Source organism: Hippocampus guttulatus, chromosome 15 (assembly GCF_054856545.1).
Source record: "Hippocampus guttulatus isolate MCC_2025c chromosome 15, RoL_Hgut_1.0, whole genome shotgun sequence".
NCBI classification, from domain to species: domain Eukaryota; kingdom Metazoa; phylum Chordata; class Actinopteri; order Syngnathiformes; family Syngnathidae; genus Hippocampus; species Hippocampus guttulatus.
In genome coordinates this window covers 12,958,119-12,976,864 of record NC_141275.1, presented here as the reverse complement: position 1 = coordinate 12,976,864, position 18,746 = coordinate 12,958,119, and the positions used below count along the sequence as shown (strand labels likewise).

At 46.2% G+C, this 18,746-nt stretch overlaps 2 protein-coding genes across 3 annotated transcripts; one reads left to right on the top strand and one right to left on the bottom strand.

Annotated features, from left to right (window-relative positions):
- Positions 1 to 857: 857 nt before the first annotated feature.
- Positions 858 to 4,855, bottom strand: htr3b (5-hydroxytryptamine (serotonin) receptor 3B). Its single transcript, XM_086131650.1, has 8 exons — positions 4,661 to 4,855; positions 4,465 to 4,509; positions 4,271 to 4,380; positions 3,857 to 4,026; positions 3,254 to 3,411; positions 1,488 to 1,698; positions 1,215 to 1,409; positions 858 to 1,123 (listed from the first exon to the last, which is right to left on the bottom strand). The coding sequence occupies exons 1-8, from the start codon at positions 4,853 to 4,855 to the stop codon at positions 858 to 860; spliced, it is 1,350 nt and encodes a 449-aa protein (XP_085987776.1).
- A 988-nt stretch (positions 4,856 to 5,843) lies between these two features.
- usp28 (ubiquitin specific peptidase 28) lies at positions 5,844 to 18,474 on the top strand. 2 transcript variants are annotated; one of them, XM_086131732.1, is made up of 26 exons: positions 5,844 to 5,988; positions 7,484 to 7,558; positions 7,727 to 7,847; positions 8,026 to 8,110; positions 8,691 to 8,856; positions 9,781 to 9,867; positions 9,944 to 10,081; positions 10,174 to 10,244; positions 10,352 to 10,428; positions 10,514 to 10,662; positions 10,750 to 10,877; positions 10,995 to 11,090; positions 11,175 to 11,354; positions 11,587 to 11,786; positions 11,886 to 11,956; positions 12,923 to 13,151; positions 13,270 to 13,623; positions 13,884 to 14,014; positions 14,430 to 14,732; positions 14,927 to 15,022; positions 15,099 to 15,277; positions 15,658 to 15,736; positions 16,056 to 16,135; positions 16,223 to 16,346; positions 16,518 to 16,716; positions 17,443 to 18,474. In XM_086131732.1, exons 1-26 carry the CDS (start codon positions 5,944 to 5,946, stop codon positions 17,616 to 17,618), a joined length of 3,639 nt encoding a protein of 1,212 aa, XP_085987858.1. In that variant the 5' UTR covers positions 5,844 to 5,943; the 3' UTR covers positions 17,619 to 18,474. The 2 variants fall into 2 exon arrangements, with proteins under 2 accessions (XP_085987858.1, XP_085987857.1); XM_086131731.1 differs by having other exon boundaries at positions 7,481 to 7,558.
- Positions 18,475 to 18,746: the final 272 nt, after the last annotated feature.

Genomic DNA, 18,746 nt, shown 5'->3' with positions numbered 1-18,746 from the left:
ATAATAAGCGGGTGTTAGATTGGTCGCCATCTTTCGGTTTACCGTCCCACTGACTTTGCACACCAGTCACAAAACAGAGGTCTTAATTAGTTTCATAACATCATAATTTGACTCGACCCATCTCACGTCCTCTGATTTAAAATCGATGACCTCACACACAGACTTCAGATCGGCTCCATAATCGTCACGTAACCCGATCCACTGGCAGATGAGGCTGGCCGATAGTGTGAAAATTGCATTAATATAGACCCTTCCACTGGCAGGTTTCTGGGGTGCACTTTTCATATTCTCATTCAGACTATTAGGAAAGGCGCTGGGGAGTTGAGACGCAGCCGTCGCCGAGCTCCGAATGGGTTTTATTGATCTGTTTTGTGGTGGTGGGATGAAAGTAGCAGCGCGATCAGAGCGGCGCTCCGTTCAATCCCCCAAGTGTCGTCTCATTATGCAGTATCACTAAGTACATTTCCACTGTTGGGAAATCATTATAACTGATTTTCTCCCGTGATGTGACTCTATTTTCCGCGCCGTGTCGTTGCATTACACCGAAGAGCACAAGAAAACACAATCGGCAAATTGACAATGACAGTAATGTTTTATTTAGTAACACAAAGTAGTGCAACACTCAGGCAGGTTATAAGCGAGTTTGACAAGCTTACTTGGAGAAGGAAGTGAAACAAATTGTCCGGGGGTATTCTGTTCTTTTCACTTCTTGCGATAAGTAGCCATTAGAAAATCTGTTCTGCTGTTTTCTAATCTTGTACGCTATTTCGGGTCCGGATAGTTTGTAGCATGAAGAATCTCACTAAAATAGCAAATAAGAAGAGCGTTACGGAACAGCCAAGGCACCCGGTGTGTCATCAGGCGAAGCTCCAGCTGGCCCAGAACAGCAGCAGGGTCCCGGCATACACAGCCAGAACAATCAGGTAGAGGCGGAAGAGGAAGCAGTCGAGCTTTGAGCAGAGTGCCAGCCATTCAGCCTGAGCCGCAGACTCTGTGTCCTCCTGGGAAAAGGCCAGACGGATGGAAACCAGCTCCCTCAGGAGCCACTCCAGCCTAGAAGGATTTTCCTGAATGTCGATCAGCGATTCCAGGTCCTCTTCCAGCGAGGCCTCAAACTCGAAATCTAGGAACCGAATCAAAGAGGGGGAGCAACCCCAGCTCCTGTTGAAACGAGCCGCAAAACTCAACCTGGAAATCTTTTCCCTGAGCATTACCTTCAGAATGGTTGAGTCGGTCCAAGGTTCTCGTGGAGGTCATGGCGCTCTCCGCCAGGCCGTACTTGTCCAGCAGGCAGGCCGACACGGACATTTCCCGGACCTCCCTTTTGCTGTGGTGGAGCAGTTTCACCACCAGGATGGACGTGATCAGGCTGAGCATGAGTAGCGCCATGCACACGACGAAGAACACGCCTTTTAATCATGATCAGATTTTTACCGTCAGGTCAGTGCGAGCGACAACCGGAGAGCGCAAAGTAATCAATTTCCTGCCTATGAGCGGGGTCGTGACGGCAGTGGCGGGCAGCTCGTCCATCAGGTTGACTCTGAAGAGGGTGTAACCCAGCAGCGTACTGATTTTGAAGCCGACGCGGGTGCCGCTGCTCACGGGAAGGTAGAAGCTCATCACGTCCACCATCATGAGGAAGATGCTGGGGATAAGGAGGCCCACGACGTACAGCAGGGGGCGCCTTCGGATCAACACCTGCACCACAAAGGAAGTCGGCTTTCTAGTCTCATCCGGGAACCTTTTGACTGCCCAATTCCGTGAACTAGGGAAGTGTTATTTATCCAAAGCCAGGTGACGTTTCTTTATTTTGTTTTTGCAAGGGAACACTTTTTTTAAAAAAAATACGCGTTTATGTATTTTCGGATCACGCTGGTTACTGTAGCCTCTCATGCGCGGCTGTTTGACAGACGGCAGTACGCGTCAAATGTCTATCGCTAATTTGAAAACCGTGCTTAAAATCACAAGCGGATTTGATGTCTTTGTATATCAAGCCAATTTCAAAGTAAAATTCAATTAAACTCGCCACACGAGTGAAAAAGCCCCCATCTTCATTGTTTTCATTTACCCAGAATGTGACCCGGAAATACATAAACATGCGTAGTAAAATTTTTTTTAAAAAAGATGCATTCGCTTTCAAAAAAAAAGTGAAGGCAAAGTTTTGTTTGGAATTAAAATGAACACCACAAGCACAAAAAAAGTCATCGTTTTTGAAGACGGGTAACATTAGGATTTTTTAAAGCAATATTAAATATGTGTACGAAAGTAAAATGTAATAATTTTCCATCCGTCCATTTTCTAATCCGCTTATCCTCCACACAGGAAGGGCGGAGACGGAATCAAACCCCGCACCTCTGCACGGTGAGTTTGGATGTGCTAACCAGTCAGTTTAGGCAAAAAACAGACCGGGCCCTGAACTGGTCGCCAGTCAGTCACAGGGCACACACAGAGAAAAACAGCCATTCACTCTCACATTCACACTGTCGCTGAATTTGAACTGAACACACTTTGCTTACTGTCAAGGCGGGCAGGAAAAATTGGATGATTAAAAGGCTTCAAAGTTGATCCATCATTTGAACTGCTTCGCTCCACCCCACCTTCAACCGACACCATGTTTCAACAAAACACATTTTAGATGCAGTGATGTAAAAAAAATATATATTTTTAAAAAGTCACTATGTGAAAGCAGATTTATTGGCTCAGATTTGATCTGGCTGGCGTATTTAATGAAAGATCCATCGAGCGCTGATGTGTAATGTCATCCATCGCATGTTAAATGCCTTTGGGGGAAAGGTCGTGCAGCAATACCATCATTTGTAGATGATACCGTATCAAAATGAATGACTTTGTTTCAAAAAAAAAAAAAAATCTTTAATACTCAGTGATCCATGAAGTCCTCCTTCATCAAACAGCCCTTGGCTCCTTTGAGCAGCATGAATAGCAGCCATCCCAGCGCTCCACCTGCAAAAGGGCTATGGGGCCATTTGCCTCGCCGCTAACAAGACGTCCATTGATCAGTCAGCCACTGAGACAGTCTCATTATGGTCACTCGCCCTTTCCCTGTCTATCAGAGCCTCTCTTCTTCTCGCCAGCCACAAAACAGCCCGAGCCTCATCATTTGGCGTTAGCTCGCTCGACCATTCCGCGAAGGTCACAACCACTCGTTTTACACTTCACGGTTACTCCACCATTCGGATGCCTGATAAGCGTTAGAGGAGATTTCTATATAAAACCCGTTTCAAACTTGACGTACATGGAAACAGACGTGGGCGTAGTCAGCGTTGTCCTGCTGGAGGCGCCAGTAGCGCGACGGTATGGAAAGCAGTTCCCACTCGCCGTCATTCATGAACTCCCTCTGATCGTTAGCGATGGCCTCTGCGCTACGCCACGGAGCCAAGTCGATTTCTTCCACTGAAGAAGAAGAAGAGGAGGAGGAGGAGGTAACGGACGGTGAAGATGAAACAGAGGATGGGAGACCATTATTCAAACACTGGAAAAATCAGAAATAAAAATAAATACGCGGCCGTTGCAATCCCGAAGAGACTAGCATTTCTTAGAAAGTACGCTTTCAAGGAAGCTCTCAAGAAGATCACAAGACCCTTAGTCTGGGTTCTTGATATTCAGAAGAGACTGACTTATCGAGCATCAAGATTTGCTGCCGTACGTACGCATTACAAACTAACCCATAAAGTCGTTTCCGCCAAGCGTTTGGACAAGATCTCAATCACGTGTTACTTTACAATGCATTCGAGTTAGCATTAGGCGTACATGATCTCAAATGTCTCAAAAGTATTTGGATTCTGAACTCGACTTGATACGACTTTTGGTCTGGTGCCTTTGCAGAGACAACGCCCACCTGAGTGGAGCCAACTGCGGAAGGTGAGGCTGCAGTTCTGCTTGTCAAAGGGAAAGGCGTACATTTCCAGACTGCAGGCCAGGGCCACCTGCATGGGCCGATAGTTCTTCACGCAACCCGACGAGTTGACGTAGACGTACGGGATGGCCGGCGACCTCCCCTCATCCACGCTGGATTGGAAGCCGGAAAAGAAAAAAAGCTGAGAGCCTGACGCTAGGCCAGAATTTTCATCTGGTTGTTATGTAGCCTCGGGGTGAAATGTTTGTCATACTGTAGAAGTAGCGAGATGAAATGATAACACTGTGTTATGATAACGGGCTCCCTTGAGGAACTTGACCGTCATTTACATACAATGGATCACAAGGATGGTCATTTCATAATAGCGTATGGTCATTGTGATTGACGTAGACATACAATTCATTGACGATAATATCAGGTATCCAGATGGCATCAGATGACAGTGAAATCTCATTGATGCCATCAAATTGGTCCGGGTCCCAAACCAGAAACTCATCTGTCCAGATCTGAAGAAACCACGATGAGAATTTTACTCAACACTGTCATTTATTTACATGTATTAAATTCCTGAGCATGCCAGAAAACCTTACCTGTCTGTACCAAATACTTGTGGTAATACTCTGGGTTTTTGAATCCTGAAACAGAAGCCAAACTTCTTTTTTTTTTTTAAGTTACAGTGGAAAATTTAAAAGACGAATTCCTCTGAAATCAGGGTATCACCAAAGAACGGGTTGTTATCTACGATCACGCAAGTGTTTTGGCGTTTTCGAAAAGGCTCGTATTTACCACATCAAGGACCGACTGCAATATGAAGTCGACAAAGACCGTGGTCGCGCTGCTCCAGTTGTGAACGGGACGAACTCCGCAGTCATATTTCCTCAGTAACGTTCTTGTCAGCTGATTCAGCGCCGATCTTTTCGGCTTCTCCGGAACAGTTTCGGCCAAGTGGCCTACAAGATATCCGACTGAATACGTGGTCATGTCACGGGTGAACAACAGAAATATATCTACGTGATTACTTTTGTTCTGCATGCAGTATCTGTCCGCCTCGCTAATGTAATTTTGCAGTTAAAACAGTAGCTGAAGATTTTTTTTTCATGCAGTTTTTTTTTAAAAGTACTGTATTTCAACAAATAGAACAGCATCTTACCTGACAACAGTAGCAACCAAATGACAGCCATCGAGCTGAAATGCTTCTTTTTCTGTCTTTTTTATTTTTACTCCCCTTTCTTTTCTTTTTTAATACACCAGTATCCTCAGTTGCATCAAATAGGAGCTTGGGTGGTACGGAGTGAAGAGCCAGAACACAGACCAGACTAGTGTGGACATTTTTTTTTCCTTTCTTTGATATTGATCTTCACCTCACCGAGTAAGCTGATACCCCCCCCCCCCCCCCCCCATAGAATGATGGAACACATGAGATAATATGCTCCTCTGAGGATCCATCACAGAGGATCACAAACATGAAGTTAATAAAAGTGTTTCCTCTTAGCTTTTAAAATATTTTTGTTGATCTAATTGAAACCAGAGAATACTTGTTACATAACTAGACACTACACTGGTGTCCAACTTTGAAAGAATTTATACTGTGTCCAAGCACAACGGGTAAGAATATTATTTTTATTTTTTTGGGAGGCGGGGGGGGGGGGGGGGCAAAACTGTGAGTTAGTGTCCTTGCAGTTGTAACATTGCGAGTCTTCGACCAACATTACGATCGAGCATCATTACGCCTTGTACGTCTCGTAACATTACAACATTATTCTTGCGTTGGCTTTTTTAAAATATAATATTTATATATATTTGGTATTTTTATAAACAGTCAAAGACTGGGACACTGCTGGGAAAAATCTTCGCGGGTGGTGCCCCACAACACTCAACCTTATCAATCACGTCTGGCTGCGCGCGCACGTCCGATTTGACGTCGGCTAGGGCGCGCGCACGCCGGACACTGACGAGCCGAGCACGCGCGCGCGCCTCTGCGCTCTCTGCGTGCGACAGATGGCGTGGCAGTGACTCCTCTCACGGGGCTGAAATTTGAAAACGGGAAGAAATTTGGTTTTCATTTTGCAATGGGAGTCGAAGAGAGCGAAAATGGAGAAAACTCAGCCAACTCGGTGAGCGCAACAAAAAAAAATGGACGACGGTGGTGTAATTAACACAAGTGACATGTTAGCATGAAAGTCCCTAACTAACTAACAAAACTGTTAAAAGTACGACGGGGTTAAACTTTTTTTAAAAATAATATACAGAATCAACGTATGGGAAAAGAAGTTAACGCCTCCGTGTCTTTGGGATCTCGCTTGACAATTTAAACCATTTAAGTTCACTAGGTGACTGCATTTTACACCAATTTTAGTGATTAATTGTATGTCATTTGTACGTTTAGGGTGTTGTTTCAAATAAGTGTCTTAACACTGTTAAACTCCAATCTATCTTTATGGTAAATCCAACAAGTAAACAAATCATTTTGCATTTAAATCCATCTGGCTGTCCCCCCCCCCCCCCCCCCCCCAACACTGAATGAGGTCTCTAACAATATTTTTGACAAATTGTTCCTTTGTGTCATCAAACCTGAAATATTTGTTTGGCACAGTGTGTGCATGTGTGCGTAGATGGAGCGAGGGAGGAGAGTCACAGTGGCTTTGTGATGGGAGTCCGCTGGCATGCCGAGCAGAATGATAAACAGAAGCCTGTCCTATCCATGTCAGCAGCTTAAAATAGAGGCTAACCAAGTGGGTCTCAAATATACCCTGGACGCCATATAAGTCTGGTCCCCCTGCTCTTGGCTTTCTGTGTGCGTCTGTGTTTGTGTGTGTGATGCATCCACCTGCTGTTGTAGCGACATGCTTTATATAGCACATCCCACTCAGCAGACTCAAGTTCGTATTTAAATGCTTTATGTGTCCACAAGGTGAAAACATATCTGACAGTTTGTTTGTACTCTTTCACATGCAAAGCCATGTCAGTATCTGGACGGGCTTTCTTTTAACATGTCACCCTCGCTAAGGATAGACTGAAGTCATGGGTTAGAGTCATTTTTCCCAACTTTATTGAAGCGTCATCTGACACTTTAGGACAAAGACTTGATTCTCGTGGTGCTCCGGATTCAGTCACCGTCTTGGCCATGACAATGACAGGTTGGCATTTGGGTTTTTGTTGTGCCCATGTGCATCACATGCTTTCAGCGAGCCCTCACGAGGCATCGTCTGTTCCGCGTGGGTCATGCCTGTGTCAGGCGAACAGCCAAAAGCCCTTGTTATTTTGAATTGTTTGCGATGTTGCTTTTTTAGATGTATTTATAAGTAGATGATGACTGTACAGCGGAGGGGGGGTTGAACACAACAGATCTTGAGATGTTGGTCGACTTCCGTTTTGGTCGGCCTTCAGTCATGAAAATCAAAAAGCCACATCGCTGATGATAAAGAGGTTCACTTGCCTGAAGTCCTGTGCGCGCAGCTTAGGTTGTTCCCACTCACTTACCTGCCGAGCACACCTGAGAAAAACGGTTCGATAAAACCCGGGATTTTAACAGGGGTGGGTAGACTTTTTATGCTCGTATAAAAACATATTTATAGGTCAAGTCCATCTGTTGCTTTGTTCAATCAGCAGACTGAGACGCTGATCAACCAGCTGAGGGAGATCACCGGCATCCAGGATCCACAGATTCTCTGCAGAGCGTTAAAGGTAAGACAAAAGACCATTTTATGTCGTCTTTCATGTGTTTTTTTTTTTTTTTTTATGTCAATCATGTCTTGGGTGTCATGAAGTCTAATGAAGCCCTCTGCGTGTATATGTCCAGAGTTCCTATGTGGCCTTTATCTTTTCCTGCCTTATCTCGCTGCTCTCCTTCAGGCCAGTCGAGGTGACATCGGACATGCTGTCGGACTGCTGACAAGTCAGTCGGTGGAGGTTCAGAATGCTGGAGAACCACAAAAGTCCGGCATTCCCGTGGAGCCCTGGGACGGACAGAAGGGTACGATCCATGGAGTTTTTATTATATTTTAGTTTTTTTTTATATTATAATTATTTTTCTGTAATTGTTCCCAAATGGATTACCGGTTACTATTGGTCCATCGTGCGTCGCATTAAATGAATCCCGCGAAACGGCGACTAAGTGCAAAGTATTGATTCTGAAGATGTTCTCTTTTCAGCCGTACACGATGAGCTCCAAACGGCCATCGAGCTGAGCCTGCAGGAGTCCCACAAGGCCCAGGAAGAGGAGAGAGAGTTCCATCGGTACCATCTTATTGCTTTCCATAGATTTTTTTTTTTTCCACCCAAAACACTCTCCGTTATCCTCATACTGTGAAGCTTAGCTATTTACGGGGGCAGAGCCCTGGCACGAATCATGAAAATCAGCTCATCATGACTGTAAGGTCTCACAAAATGACAGCAAAGCACTTAAAAAGGAGAAGATCATGAAAGAAAAAAAACACCTTTGAGGATACCGTTTGGATTGATTAATTTACTTTGGTCATTAACAACACAGACAAAGAAAAATCAGCGTGGCTTCAAGACCATGCGTCTAGCATGTACACAAACTGGAGCCCATGTTACATAACGGCTCTATTCAGTAGGTCACTTATTCGACACAAACAAACCAACTTCATATGACTCATCAATAGTACTAGCTAGCATACTTGCCTAATTAAAACACTCGCCCAAACTGACGTGACATCGCACAACAGTAAACAAAACGGAGCACAGGTTACCAGTAAAATCTACAAACCGGCGAGCTTGCGAGTAGCCAACCACAACCCCGCGTGGCGTCGCTCCGCATGTCAAGTCAACGGCTGCGCCGATGCCTCTCGGCCAGGGCTCTGGAGGCGAGCGCTGAGGAGAACTCGGCAAGGGGCAAGAGGAAGAGATGCGAGGCGGCCCAGAGCGACATGAGCAGCCCCGCAGACTGGATCCGCAAGGACGACTGGCCCGTGGGCATTCGCAACGTGGGCAACACCTGCTGGTTCAGCGCCGTCATTCAGGTGAGTCTGGCAATGTTTGCACTTTTTTTTTTCTTTCACTGCCATAACATAAATTGGCGAAAACCTTACTCTATGGCGACCGTGTGACCTGTCCGTAACCTCCAACCTATCGAATCTATTTCCTGTTCTATTGTCAACATCACCATTTTTATCTGTGGTGGCATTGCCCTCCGCTCCCCAAAAAAAGCGAACAAAAAAAAGTTGATTCTTCTAATGCTTATTGAGCTGAAGTTCCGATAGATGGGCTGGTGAAGTTTCCTATAAATTCGCCCATGAGACTTTTTTTTTTCTTTTTACTCTTTTCGGAAAAGTGAACCAGGGATCCAGTGAATCTAAACTGGTTGGAGATTGTGCAACTGCATATTTCATCTGAGGAATAATAGTCGTATGATCCAGCGGAGTTGACATCTGAACGACGATGATATGATACTTTTTTTTTTTTTTTTGCCATCGGAGCAAGTGTTGTCGATTCAACAGCGGTGAATATGATCTTCCAAATGAAATTATGCGCTCAAATCCGAGCCAAAGTGACCGCGTGAGTCACTCACTCTTGGGCTCTGGTTATTCTCCGCGGCAACCGGCGGCTGTAACAATGAGACCGGAGCTCCATTGGGTTTCCCACTCAAACGTTATCAGGAGACACGCAAGTGCTCAATTATCGTGACACGTAAGACTAATTGCTCCTGCGCAGGAAACGCACGTGGGGGGGAGCTCAAAGGAAAGTACATAGCGCATGTGCGTTCTTATGATGTGGAAAATGGAATCCGAACTTTCGAAAGTCATCTTTTGAAACATTCGGCGAGTCGTTTTCTCATCAGAAAATAATGAACACAAGTCCGCTCCTCAATGAGAGCCGTGTTTTTGCTCGGTAGAGGGAACAAGCGCGACAAAAGTTACACTCCACGAATGTGCCTTTTGTTGCAGTCACTGTTCCACCTGCCCGTCTTTAAAAGGCTCGTCCTCGACTACCGTCTGTCAGAGCAAATCCTGGACAGGTGTAAGAGCCACGCCGTGAGTATCTTGATCGCCATCGAAGACAGACGCGTAAGCGAACGGGCATCGCGTGACCCTGAATTTGTTCCGATAGGACAAGAGGAACATCGCCTTCATGCAGGAGTTGCGCTGCCTCTTCGCCCTCATGGTGGGCTCCACACGCAGGTTCGTCGACCCCTCGGCTGCCGTGGAGCTACTGCGAGAGGCTTTTCGCACCAGCGAGGCCCAGCAGGTACAAGAAATACACAAACAACGAGTACTTTGCATGAAAATGCCGTGCCGACTTTATTTTATGATTTTTTTTTTTAATCCATACGTTTTCAGGATGTGAGCGAGTTCTCCCATAAGCTGCTCGACTGGTTAGAAGACGCCTTTCAGCTGGCCGCCAAAGGAGAGTAAGTCCAAGAGCAGGTTACGAGTTCCAGACAAACACGAACTTATAATACGTGTTCTTATTAAAACGCACGTAGCCATTCATACTTGTATTATGTTTTGCTTTCAGCAGCGCAACAGACAAACAAAACAACCCCATGGTGCAACTTTTCTATGGCACCTTTGTTACCGAGCGCAAGCACGAGGGTATGTGCAAGCTTCAGCAATCGTGTTGTGACCGATGTGGACAGCTCACATGTGTGTGTGTGTGTGTGTGTGTGTGTGTGTTTAGGTACAGTTTTATGTAACATTGAGCAGTTTGGCCAGTACCCTTTGCAAGTGAACGGTTTCAACAACCTGGACGAATGCCTGGAAGGTGCCATGGTGGAGAGGGACATCGAGTCGCTCCATGCAGAACGCAGCGCGCCATCTGGTCGAGAGGTCTGTAGCGTCATTCAAAGTAAGGTTTACTTGAAGTATGTTGTGATGTGTTTTTTGGGGTTTTTTGTTTTTTTCTTTTTTGGGCAGAGATGGTTCAAAAAGTTGCCACCTGTGCTGACATTTGAACTGTCCAGATTTGAGTTCAACACGCAGCTCGGCCGTCCCGAGAAGATACACAAGAAACTGGAGTTTCCACAAATCATCTACATGGACAGGTGACCGCTTTTAAAATAAATAAAAAAGTTCAAATAAAATAGTCGTCATGTCCACCTGCACAAGACCGACGACGACAAAAAAAAAAGAGCTATGATTTGCTGACATTTGTTTGACAGATATCTTCACAAAAACCTGACGTGTGCACATGAGAGGAGAGGAGAAGTGAAAAAACTGAGGGAGCAGCTCGCAGCTCTTCAACAGAAACTAGAATGGTACAGTCGAGATCCTCATTTTAAATCTTCTCTCACTTCATGTGACAATAGCACTAATTGGCATCGCTTTGTATTTCTCGACAGCTATAAAAACTACGGCTCGGGACCCAACAAGTACCCTCTGGCCGACATGCTGCAGTTTGTGTTGGAGTTTACCTCCACCAAGCCCTCCGCCGTTTCCCCCGCTGAAGATGCCCGACCGCTTTCTTCGTCACACGCTCCTCCTTGCCCTGCGCTCAGCGAGAACGCCAGCCAAGAGGACAGGTAAGCTCGGAGATGGTATGACTATAGTATGACAAATAATTTGGCTGAAATGTGATGTAACGCATAACGAGGACAGAATTTTGTGTCGGCACAATTTCAAACCCGGCAACACGTTCGGCATCTATTGTGCAAACAAACAACAAAAAAAGTTTTTCTATTAGCGTGATTCTAAAAAGCACAATCGAAAACGGTTGGTTGGATGGATTGATCATCGCCATCTTTCTTCCCCCAGTCAGGCGGCCGGTGCAGAGTCGGCGGAGGGCCTGACGTCCAGTTGCCAGCATACGCCCATATACAAGCCCTTCACCCAGTGCCGACACTCAGCCGACTGCTCACCCCACCCGGCCCCCCACACCATCACCGAGGAGGAGCTGCACTTTGTTACGGGCTGCCTCCAGCGATGGAGGACGGAAGTGGAGAGTGACATCAACGGTACACGGGGGGGGGGTTCGTGATTGCGGGCCGCGCTTAATATTGTAATCAGTCAGTTGGATTGACTCCCTCCTTGCCGGTGTTGTTTTGCCGCCGCAGAGTTAAAGGCCAACATTGACAGACTCAGTCAGACGCTGGAGGGCATGTACTCAGACAACAGCCTCTGCCAGGTAATGTTTGCGTGAGTCTCTTGGTCACACGTCGCTGTGCAATGCGCACGAGGCCCGCATGACTTTTCAACTATTAATTTGGAGAAGGAAAATGAGGAACCGCTACAATGTCTCCGGTGAGAAGAAGATCCTGAATTTTAGATTGGCTCACTGAGGGTACATTTAATTTACCGTATTAGCCCGAATATAAGACGGCCCTGATTATAAGACGACGCCCTCTTTTTCAAGACTCAAGTTTGAAAAAAGACCTTTTGAATGCCAAATTAATTTTGATACAGAAAATAATGACAGTACATCTGAAACAAATGATGATAACAATATATTTGAGAGAAAAAACATGTTTTTTGCCTCATTCAAATCTTAATATCTGAATATTTAAATATGTAAACTAAAGTGCAATCACATTCGTAAATGAATGGCTTCTGGTTTTTAAAATATCAATTACATCATAACTTCTCCTCCGCTGCCGGTTAACCTGGCCGATCTTTGACACACTTTTCTCCAGATTGTCGCTACGTCTCTCCATTTTCTGTTATCTCTTCTATTATTTTCTTCTCTTTTCTTTCTTACCGCTATTTTTTTTTCTTCTTCGTGCTACCGCTATTTTTATTTTTATTCTTTGTGAGAGGAGTTCACTTTGGCCTAGGGAGTCAAGTTCAGCATTCGCTTCATTGATATCTGGCGCCATCTAGCGTCGTGAATGGGTATAATGTCTAGACCCCGAATATAAGACGACTCCCACTTTTTCAGTCTTATTTGCAATGCAAAAACACCATCTTATATTCAGGCCAATACGGTATACCCCCGCTCCTTTTTTTTTGTGCGTGTGTGAAATGATCATCAAAAATGATCGTCATATTTCAACTGTATTTTGTGATTCATCTGAATAAAATGAAGCCTCTATTTTCAAAGGATGCTGTCATCAAATTCCTGTTATTCACACTTGATCTTGTAATGTGTGCTCAGGCACCCTACAGACTCCACGCAGTCCTGGTCCACGAGGGCCAGGCCTCAGCGGGCCACTATTGGGCGTACATCTACGACCACGCCAACCGGCGCTGGATGAAGTACAATGACATCAATATCACAGAGTCCTCGTGGGAGGAGCTGGAGCGGGACTCTTTTGGCGGAATGACCAATGCCAGCGCCTACTGTCTGATGTACATTGATGACAGGCTGCCACATCTTATTACTGGTACTGTATCGCAACATAAGTTCTTCATTGGGTTGTTTTTTGTCACCTGTGAAGTAAATGCATTCAGGTCAATAGAAAATGGTCAGATGGATAAAAATAATAGCTATCTTCCATTCAGAACACACAGATGACGAGACCGGCCAAGTTCTGCACGGCATGGACTCGCTGCCACCCGTCCTGAGACGCTACGTGCACCAGGACAACCATTGGTTCCAGCAGGAGCTCAGCGAGTGGGAGGAGCAACTCCGCCAGGCAGCGGTGGCGGCGGCACCTCAAGGCGAGTCCATGCTTTCCCCCGTCGAGCCCCCCGACGCCGACCACGACCACGACCCTCAGCCCTCGGCTGCCGTCGAGCCGCTGCCGCAGTCGCTTCCCGAGCAGACCGAGGAGTCAGCCCAGGGAGCTGCTGCTTCACCTCCGCAAGCGGAAGCCCAGAGTGACCCAGAGCCAGACGCTGCAGGCCCAGTTGAAGGTTTCTCATGACTCATTGGGGTCGATTCCGTTTCTATATTTGATATTTTATCTAGTCAAGTAAAAAATGTCTTCTTTTTTTTTTTTGCCCTAATGCAAAAAAACAGGAAATGCCCATTTTTTTAAAAATTCTGATCATCCTACCTTATCATTGCCATGAATGAGAAAGTAACTCTTCGTGTTCAAACACGATGTCTATTAAATTAAAGAAAATAATTGTCTCTTTCTTGACGCCCTCCTCACCGCCTCGCCCCTCAAAAGAATCCGACGTAGCAGCCGCCTCTCAGAGTTCTGACTGCCAGACAGATGACGGCGAGCCCGACAACAGCAACACCCCGGGACCCGACCGGTGCGCCGCTGATGCCGCCGCAGCTGAGGAGCCTCAAAGTCAGGTGGATTAAGCCCCATGAAAGCACCTGTTTGTTTCCCCACTCACCCCCCCCCCCCCCCGATTTGTCAAATATAGGTCAAACATTCCAGGCCACAAAGTTTTCAAAGTGTCCCATTACACCACTTGACCTACTCATGGGGATCCGGGCTGTGGTACCGACACACTGTAACGTACAGATAAAGTGAAGCACATGCACACTTACTGGTACCACATGATGAGTTTGACAGCTTCGTGATAAAGTGGATATGACTTTCTATTCATGGCAAATGATGTATGTGCGTGTTGACAGTGCAACACGCCCTACATTCTACTAAGGAGTGACGACGTTCCCCAGATGTCTTCTTCTTCCCATGCTTTTAAATCGTGCAACTTGATTGACTGATTCACGGTCCCGTTTGTCTGCTCGACGACCCCAGACGCCTTCTCCCCACGTTGAGCTCGGCGGTAACCCCGCGGCATCAGAACTCTCGGTGAAGAAGGAAGACACAAAAGTGGAGGAGGAGGAGGAAGGAGAGGACGCCGAAGAAACGGACGGAGGTGACGCCGAGGCGTCCTCGGAGGAAGCTCCTGAGCGTGAAGCGGATCGGGGGAACGAAGAGCAGCGGGAGCAGCAGGTTCCCACCAGACGGCGACAGGCCGAGAACGAGGTGTCCGAGGTGGAGATCCCCAACGTGGGCAGGATCATGGTGAGGGCGGACGCTGATGGATACAATGAAGAGGTAAGTGCCCGACCCTCAAAATGGAAAACAAATCTGAGTTCACGCTGAGAAATTAAGCCAAACGTCCCAAAAAAACACAGGTATACTTTTTAGTTGTTGAGCATTGTTGTGAAGGCTTGACAAATACTTTGTGACGTTGAATTTCTTCTTCTTATTATTATTATTAATATTTTTTATGTCTCGTCATCTGACAGATGATGTTGACCCCAGCCATGCAGGGCATCATTCTCGCCATCGCAAAGGCCAGACGAGCATTCGACGCCGAGGGCCCTGAGGCTGGACTCATCAAGGTTGGCCTTTTGCTCCTTGAAGATGTTTGGAACGTATCTTTTCGGACTGGATTTCAAATCAAAATGCCTCGGCCAGGCCTTCCACGAGGAGTACTCCCGTTTGTACGAGCTCTCCCAGGAGGAGACCACGCCGCGGGAGGACGCGCGCCTCCAGCACGCTCTGGTTTACTTCTTCCAGAACAAAGCGCCCAAACGCGTCATCGAGAGGACGCTGCTCGAGCAGTTCACTGATCGCAACCTCAGCTTCGATGAGAGGTGACACGAGAGCTTCTCGACACGCGCGTGTTGACCCCCTGGCCTTGTTCGATTGGACGAGCATTTGAGCTTGTTGCTGGTCATTTATGCCCACGTAGACTTAGTTTATATTTTTTGTTATTTCTTAATTTATTTAAGTATCATCAGCTGTTGTATAAAGTAAAAACATTCACTTTTCGCTTTCACCACCTGAACTCAATACAAAATGTGGGTAAATACTGCCATCTAGTGTCCAAATTACAACTAGCAAATCTTGTCTCCTGTAGCATTTTTCCATCGCTCTCTTTTGCGGATACGTACCCAATTTTGTGGTTTAGTTTGAAGTTCATGTAGTCATTTGAAAAAAAAATAAAGCATATCTGCCTCCGTTGTTCTTGCAGAGCCATCAGTATCATGCGGGAAGCCCGAGCCAAGCTGCGCCTCATCAAGCCAGAAGACATGGACATGGATGAGTATCTGGTACTTGATGTAGCCTATTGCACTAGCAATTTCTTTCCTCTTTGCGGGGGCTTTATTTTTCCCAGGTGTGAATTTAATACAGCACACTTGTTCTTATTTACAGAAGTTATTTGATTACATTTTTTTAGATTGTTAATCTGACTCGTTTGTTTGAGTGTGTCCACATGGGTCGAATTTCAAGAAGTAACTTCTTATTGTAATTTCATCTCAATGGAATTAAGACTGAGGGGGTGCAACTCTGTTCTCCCGTTTAAAACTTGGACTCGGGGCTTAATTGGATTCGGTGAATAGAACACATATGTCTTGTGATGTTCCACAGCAGTGGCACGACGACTACAGAACGTTCCGGACCGTCTTTGTCTACCTGCTGACCGGACTGGAACACTACCAGCACGGCAAGTAAGTTTCCCCGTATCATTGGCATGGTATTTTTCGAGGTGTGTGTGTGTCATTGTTTTTATTTATCTATCTATTTTTGCATCCCAGGATGCGGGAGGCTCTGACCTACCTTGCTCACGCCTACGACGCCAACGCCGCCCTATTGACTCGCGGAGAAAAACGCGGCGTCGACACATCTTTAATTGCACTTTACCGAAGAAAGTGTCTCACGGTGAGTGACGCTGCGTTCGAGGTTGCTCGTTTCAAAATGACTTTCCACTTATCTATTTTCGAGAGCAATCAAGTGACTCGGGACATCCTGAATTTTAGTTACATGGAGACAGCAAGTTGATGACAATATTTGATAGAGGTTCTGTCTGTTCACATGACCTCCCCGCGGCAGACCCTGAACGAAAGCGCAACGCGGCTCTTCGCCAGCGGCGACGAGAACAAGGTGGAGGAGGGTGTGGCCATCATGGACGAAGTGGTCATCCCTTGCCTGCATCTGATGAGCCGGGAGACGCCGCCATCGCAGGAGGACCGCGACACCATGGAGAGCATCCGCAGTCAGTGGTGCTGCTGTCTGGGACAGGACATGGACGGTAACAATCTCTAAACAGAGTTTTTTTATTATTTTTTTTTTTTTAGCATAGGACGCACACAGCAACAGTCGGGGATACAAAGAGCATTCCTGTAAAACCGCGGATGGGTTTGTGAAGTTATCTTCGTTCTCACCGCTGTTCACCGTTGTTTTTGTCATCATTTGCTGCGTGAGATGTGTAAGCAGCAGAGTCAGCAACAGGTGCTTTTATCTGCTCAGTGCATTGCGTTCCTCGCTCTAAACTTGCCGGAATATTCTTCAGGTTGTGCTCTGCGGTTTACCTTCTGCGGGCATATCTCGGGAGGTTGGCTACAGTCTCGTGGATCTTTCATTTTGGAATATTGTGTGCAACTGTAATGGCAAGAACATCATGCTGTTTGGAGATGGTCTGATCGCCTTTAGCTTTCACATCCCTGTCTGTCATTTTCTTTTAATCCCCTGAGACAACTCTCTCCTTTGCCCCTGGTCCATTATTTAGTGTGGTGTGCACACCATGTCACCAAACAGCACCAGGACTACTTGTCACCCTTCAAATAGGCCGACTTACTGAGTTTGAGGACCCCCGTGATGTTAATTAGAGGACAAACGTTGGTTGAATACATCCCTATGGTCAAATTATTATCTTTTCTCAGCGCACCATCATTTTTCATTACCTCTCCGTGGGTACCTTTCTTTATCTTCCCAAACAAATCTCCAGTGTTACCAGCCCTCTCCTTTTCCTGCGCAGACTCACTGCAGATGAAACTGGGCGAATTCCTGCCACGGGTCCTGGACTGTTCGGCCGAGACGGTGGTCCTCAAAGACCCTCCCAAGGTCCACGTGAACCAGGCCCACGACCTCTGCAGCCGCCTGGCCGCCGTCATGGAGTCCATCCACAACACCACCGTGGTCGCCGTCAAGTAACGTCGCTAAATTGACTTTTAATCCTCGCAACATGGCCGACAGACTGCCGGCCGGGTTGTGACTTGTGTGTCATTTCCTGTAAAATGTGTCGCTAGCCGTGTAAGCGTGAGGCAGTTAAACTTAGCGAGCAGCCGTTTTGGCATGAAAAAGCGCACGGGCTGGGTGGATAATGAAGACTTGATCGATTGTCTACAAAAATTGATTGTTGATTCATCATGTCTTGAGGCACTGGATCACTCGTTAATTTTCCTGATTAATCGATGGAGGAAATGTGGCGAAGCACAAGCTGTTCCTTTTCAGAACTACGGGAAGTGACACGTGAGTGCAATGACATGGGCGCACGACAGCAACACATTTGTACTCGGACAAATATTGCTGACCTGCATTTTTCTAAATATGTATTTTGTATTTTTACTTTGTAAGAGACTTTGGGTAAGTCACATTATGTAGTTGAAATAACGAAAGGCAACAGAGCTACTGTGAGATGTGATTAGAGGAAAGTGCAATAGAGTAATTAGTAAGAGGCCCATTTATTGAACCTTTTGGGGTTTACATCGATCCTTACGGGGCAAACAGTGAACCTTGTCACTGGATGTAAAAAGCGAAATGTGTTGGGGGCACGTCGTTGACATGAATGCTTCACCATTTGGGGTATTTTGAAGTGCATTTCATATGCCACCGATACCACCGTTGCCTCTTGGCTCATCCTCAATGTTTGAAATGTTGTGTTCTCTGCTTTGCAAATTATTTCACACGAGCTCTTTACATACAGTGGATCGAAAAACTCTACACACCCCTGTTCAAATACCAGGCTTTTGGGTCAAATAAAAAAAGACCACGATAAATCATTTCAAAACTTTGTCCGCTCTCAATGTGACCTATAATCTGTTGGACACAAATGAAGAGGAAGAGTTTTGTTTGGGGGGGGGGGGGGTTTCCTCGAAAGGGGATGTGAAAGAACAACTGGGATAATGTGGTTGCACATGTATGTGTGCACACCCTCCCTAATTTGGGATGTGACTGTTCAAAATCACATTTGAACCTGTTAACCATTGACAGTACCTCTTATTAACCCCCGAAATGTCCAGTGGTTTGCAGTCTGCTTTTCCTAACATTTTCTCTTTATTT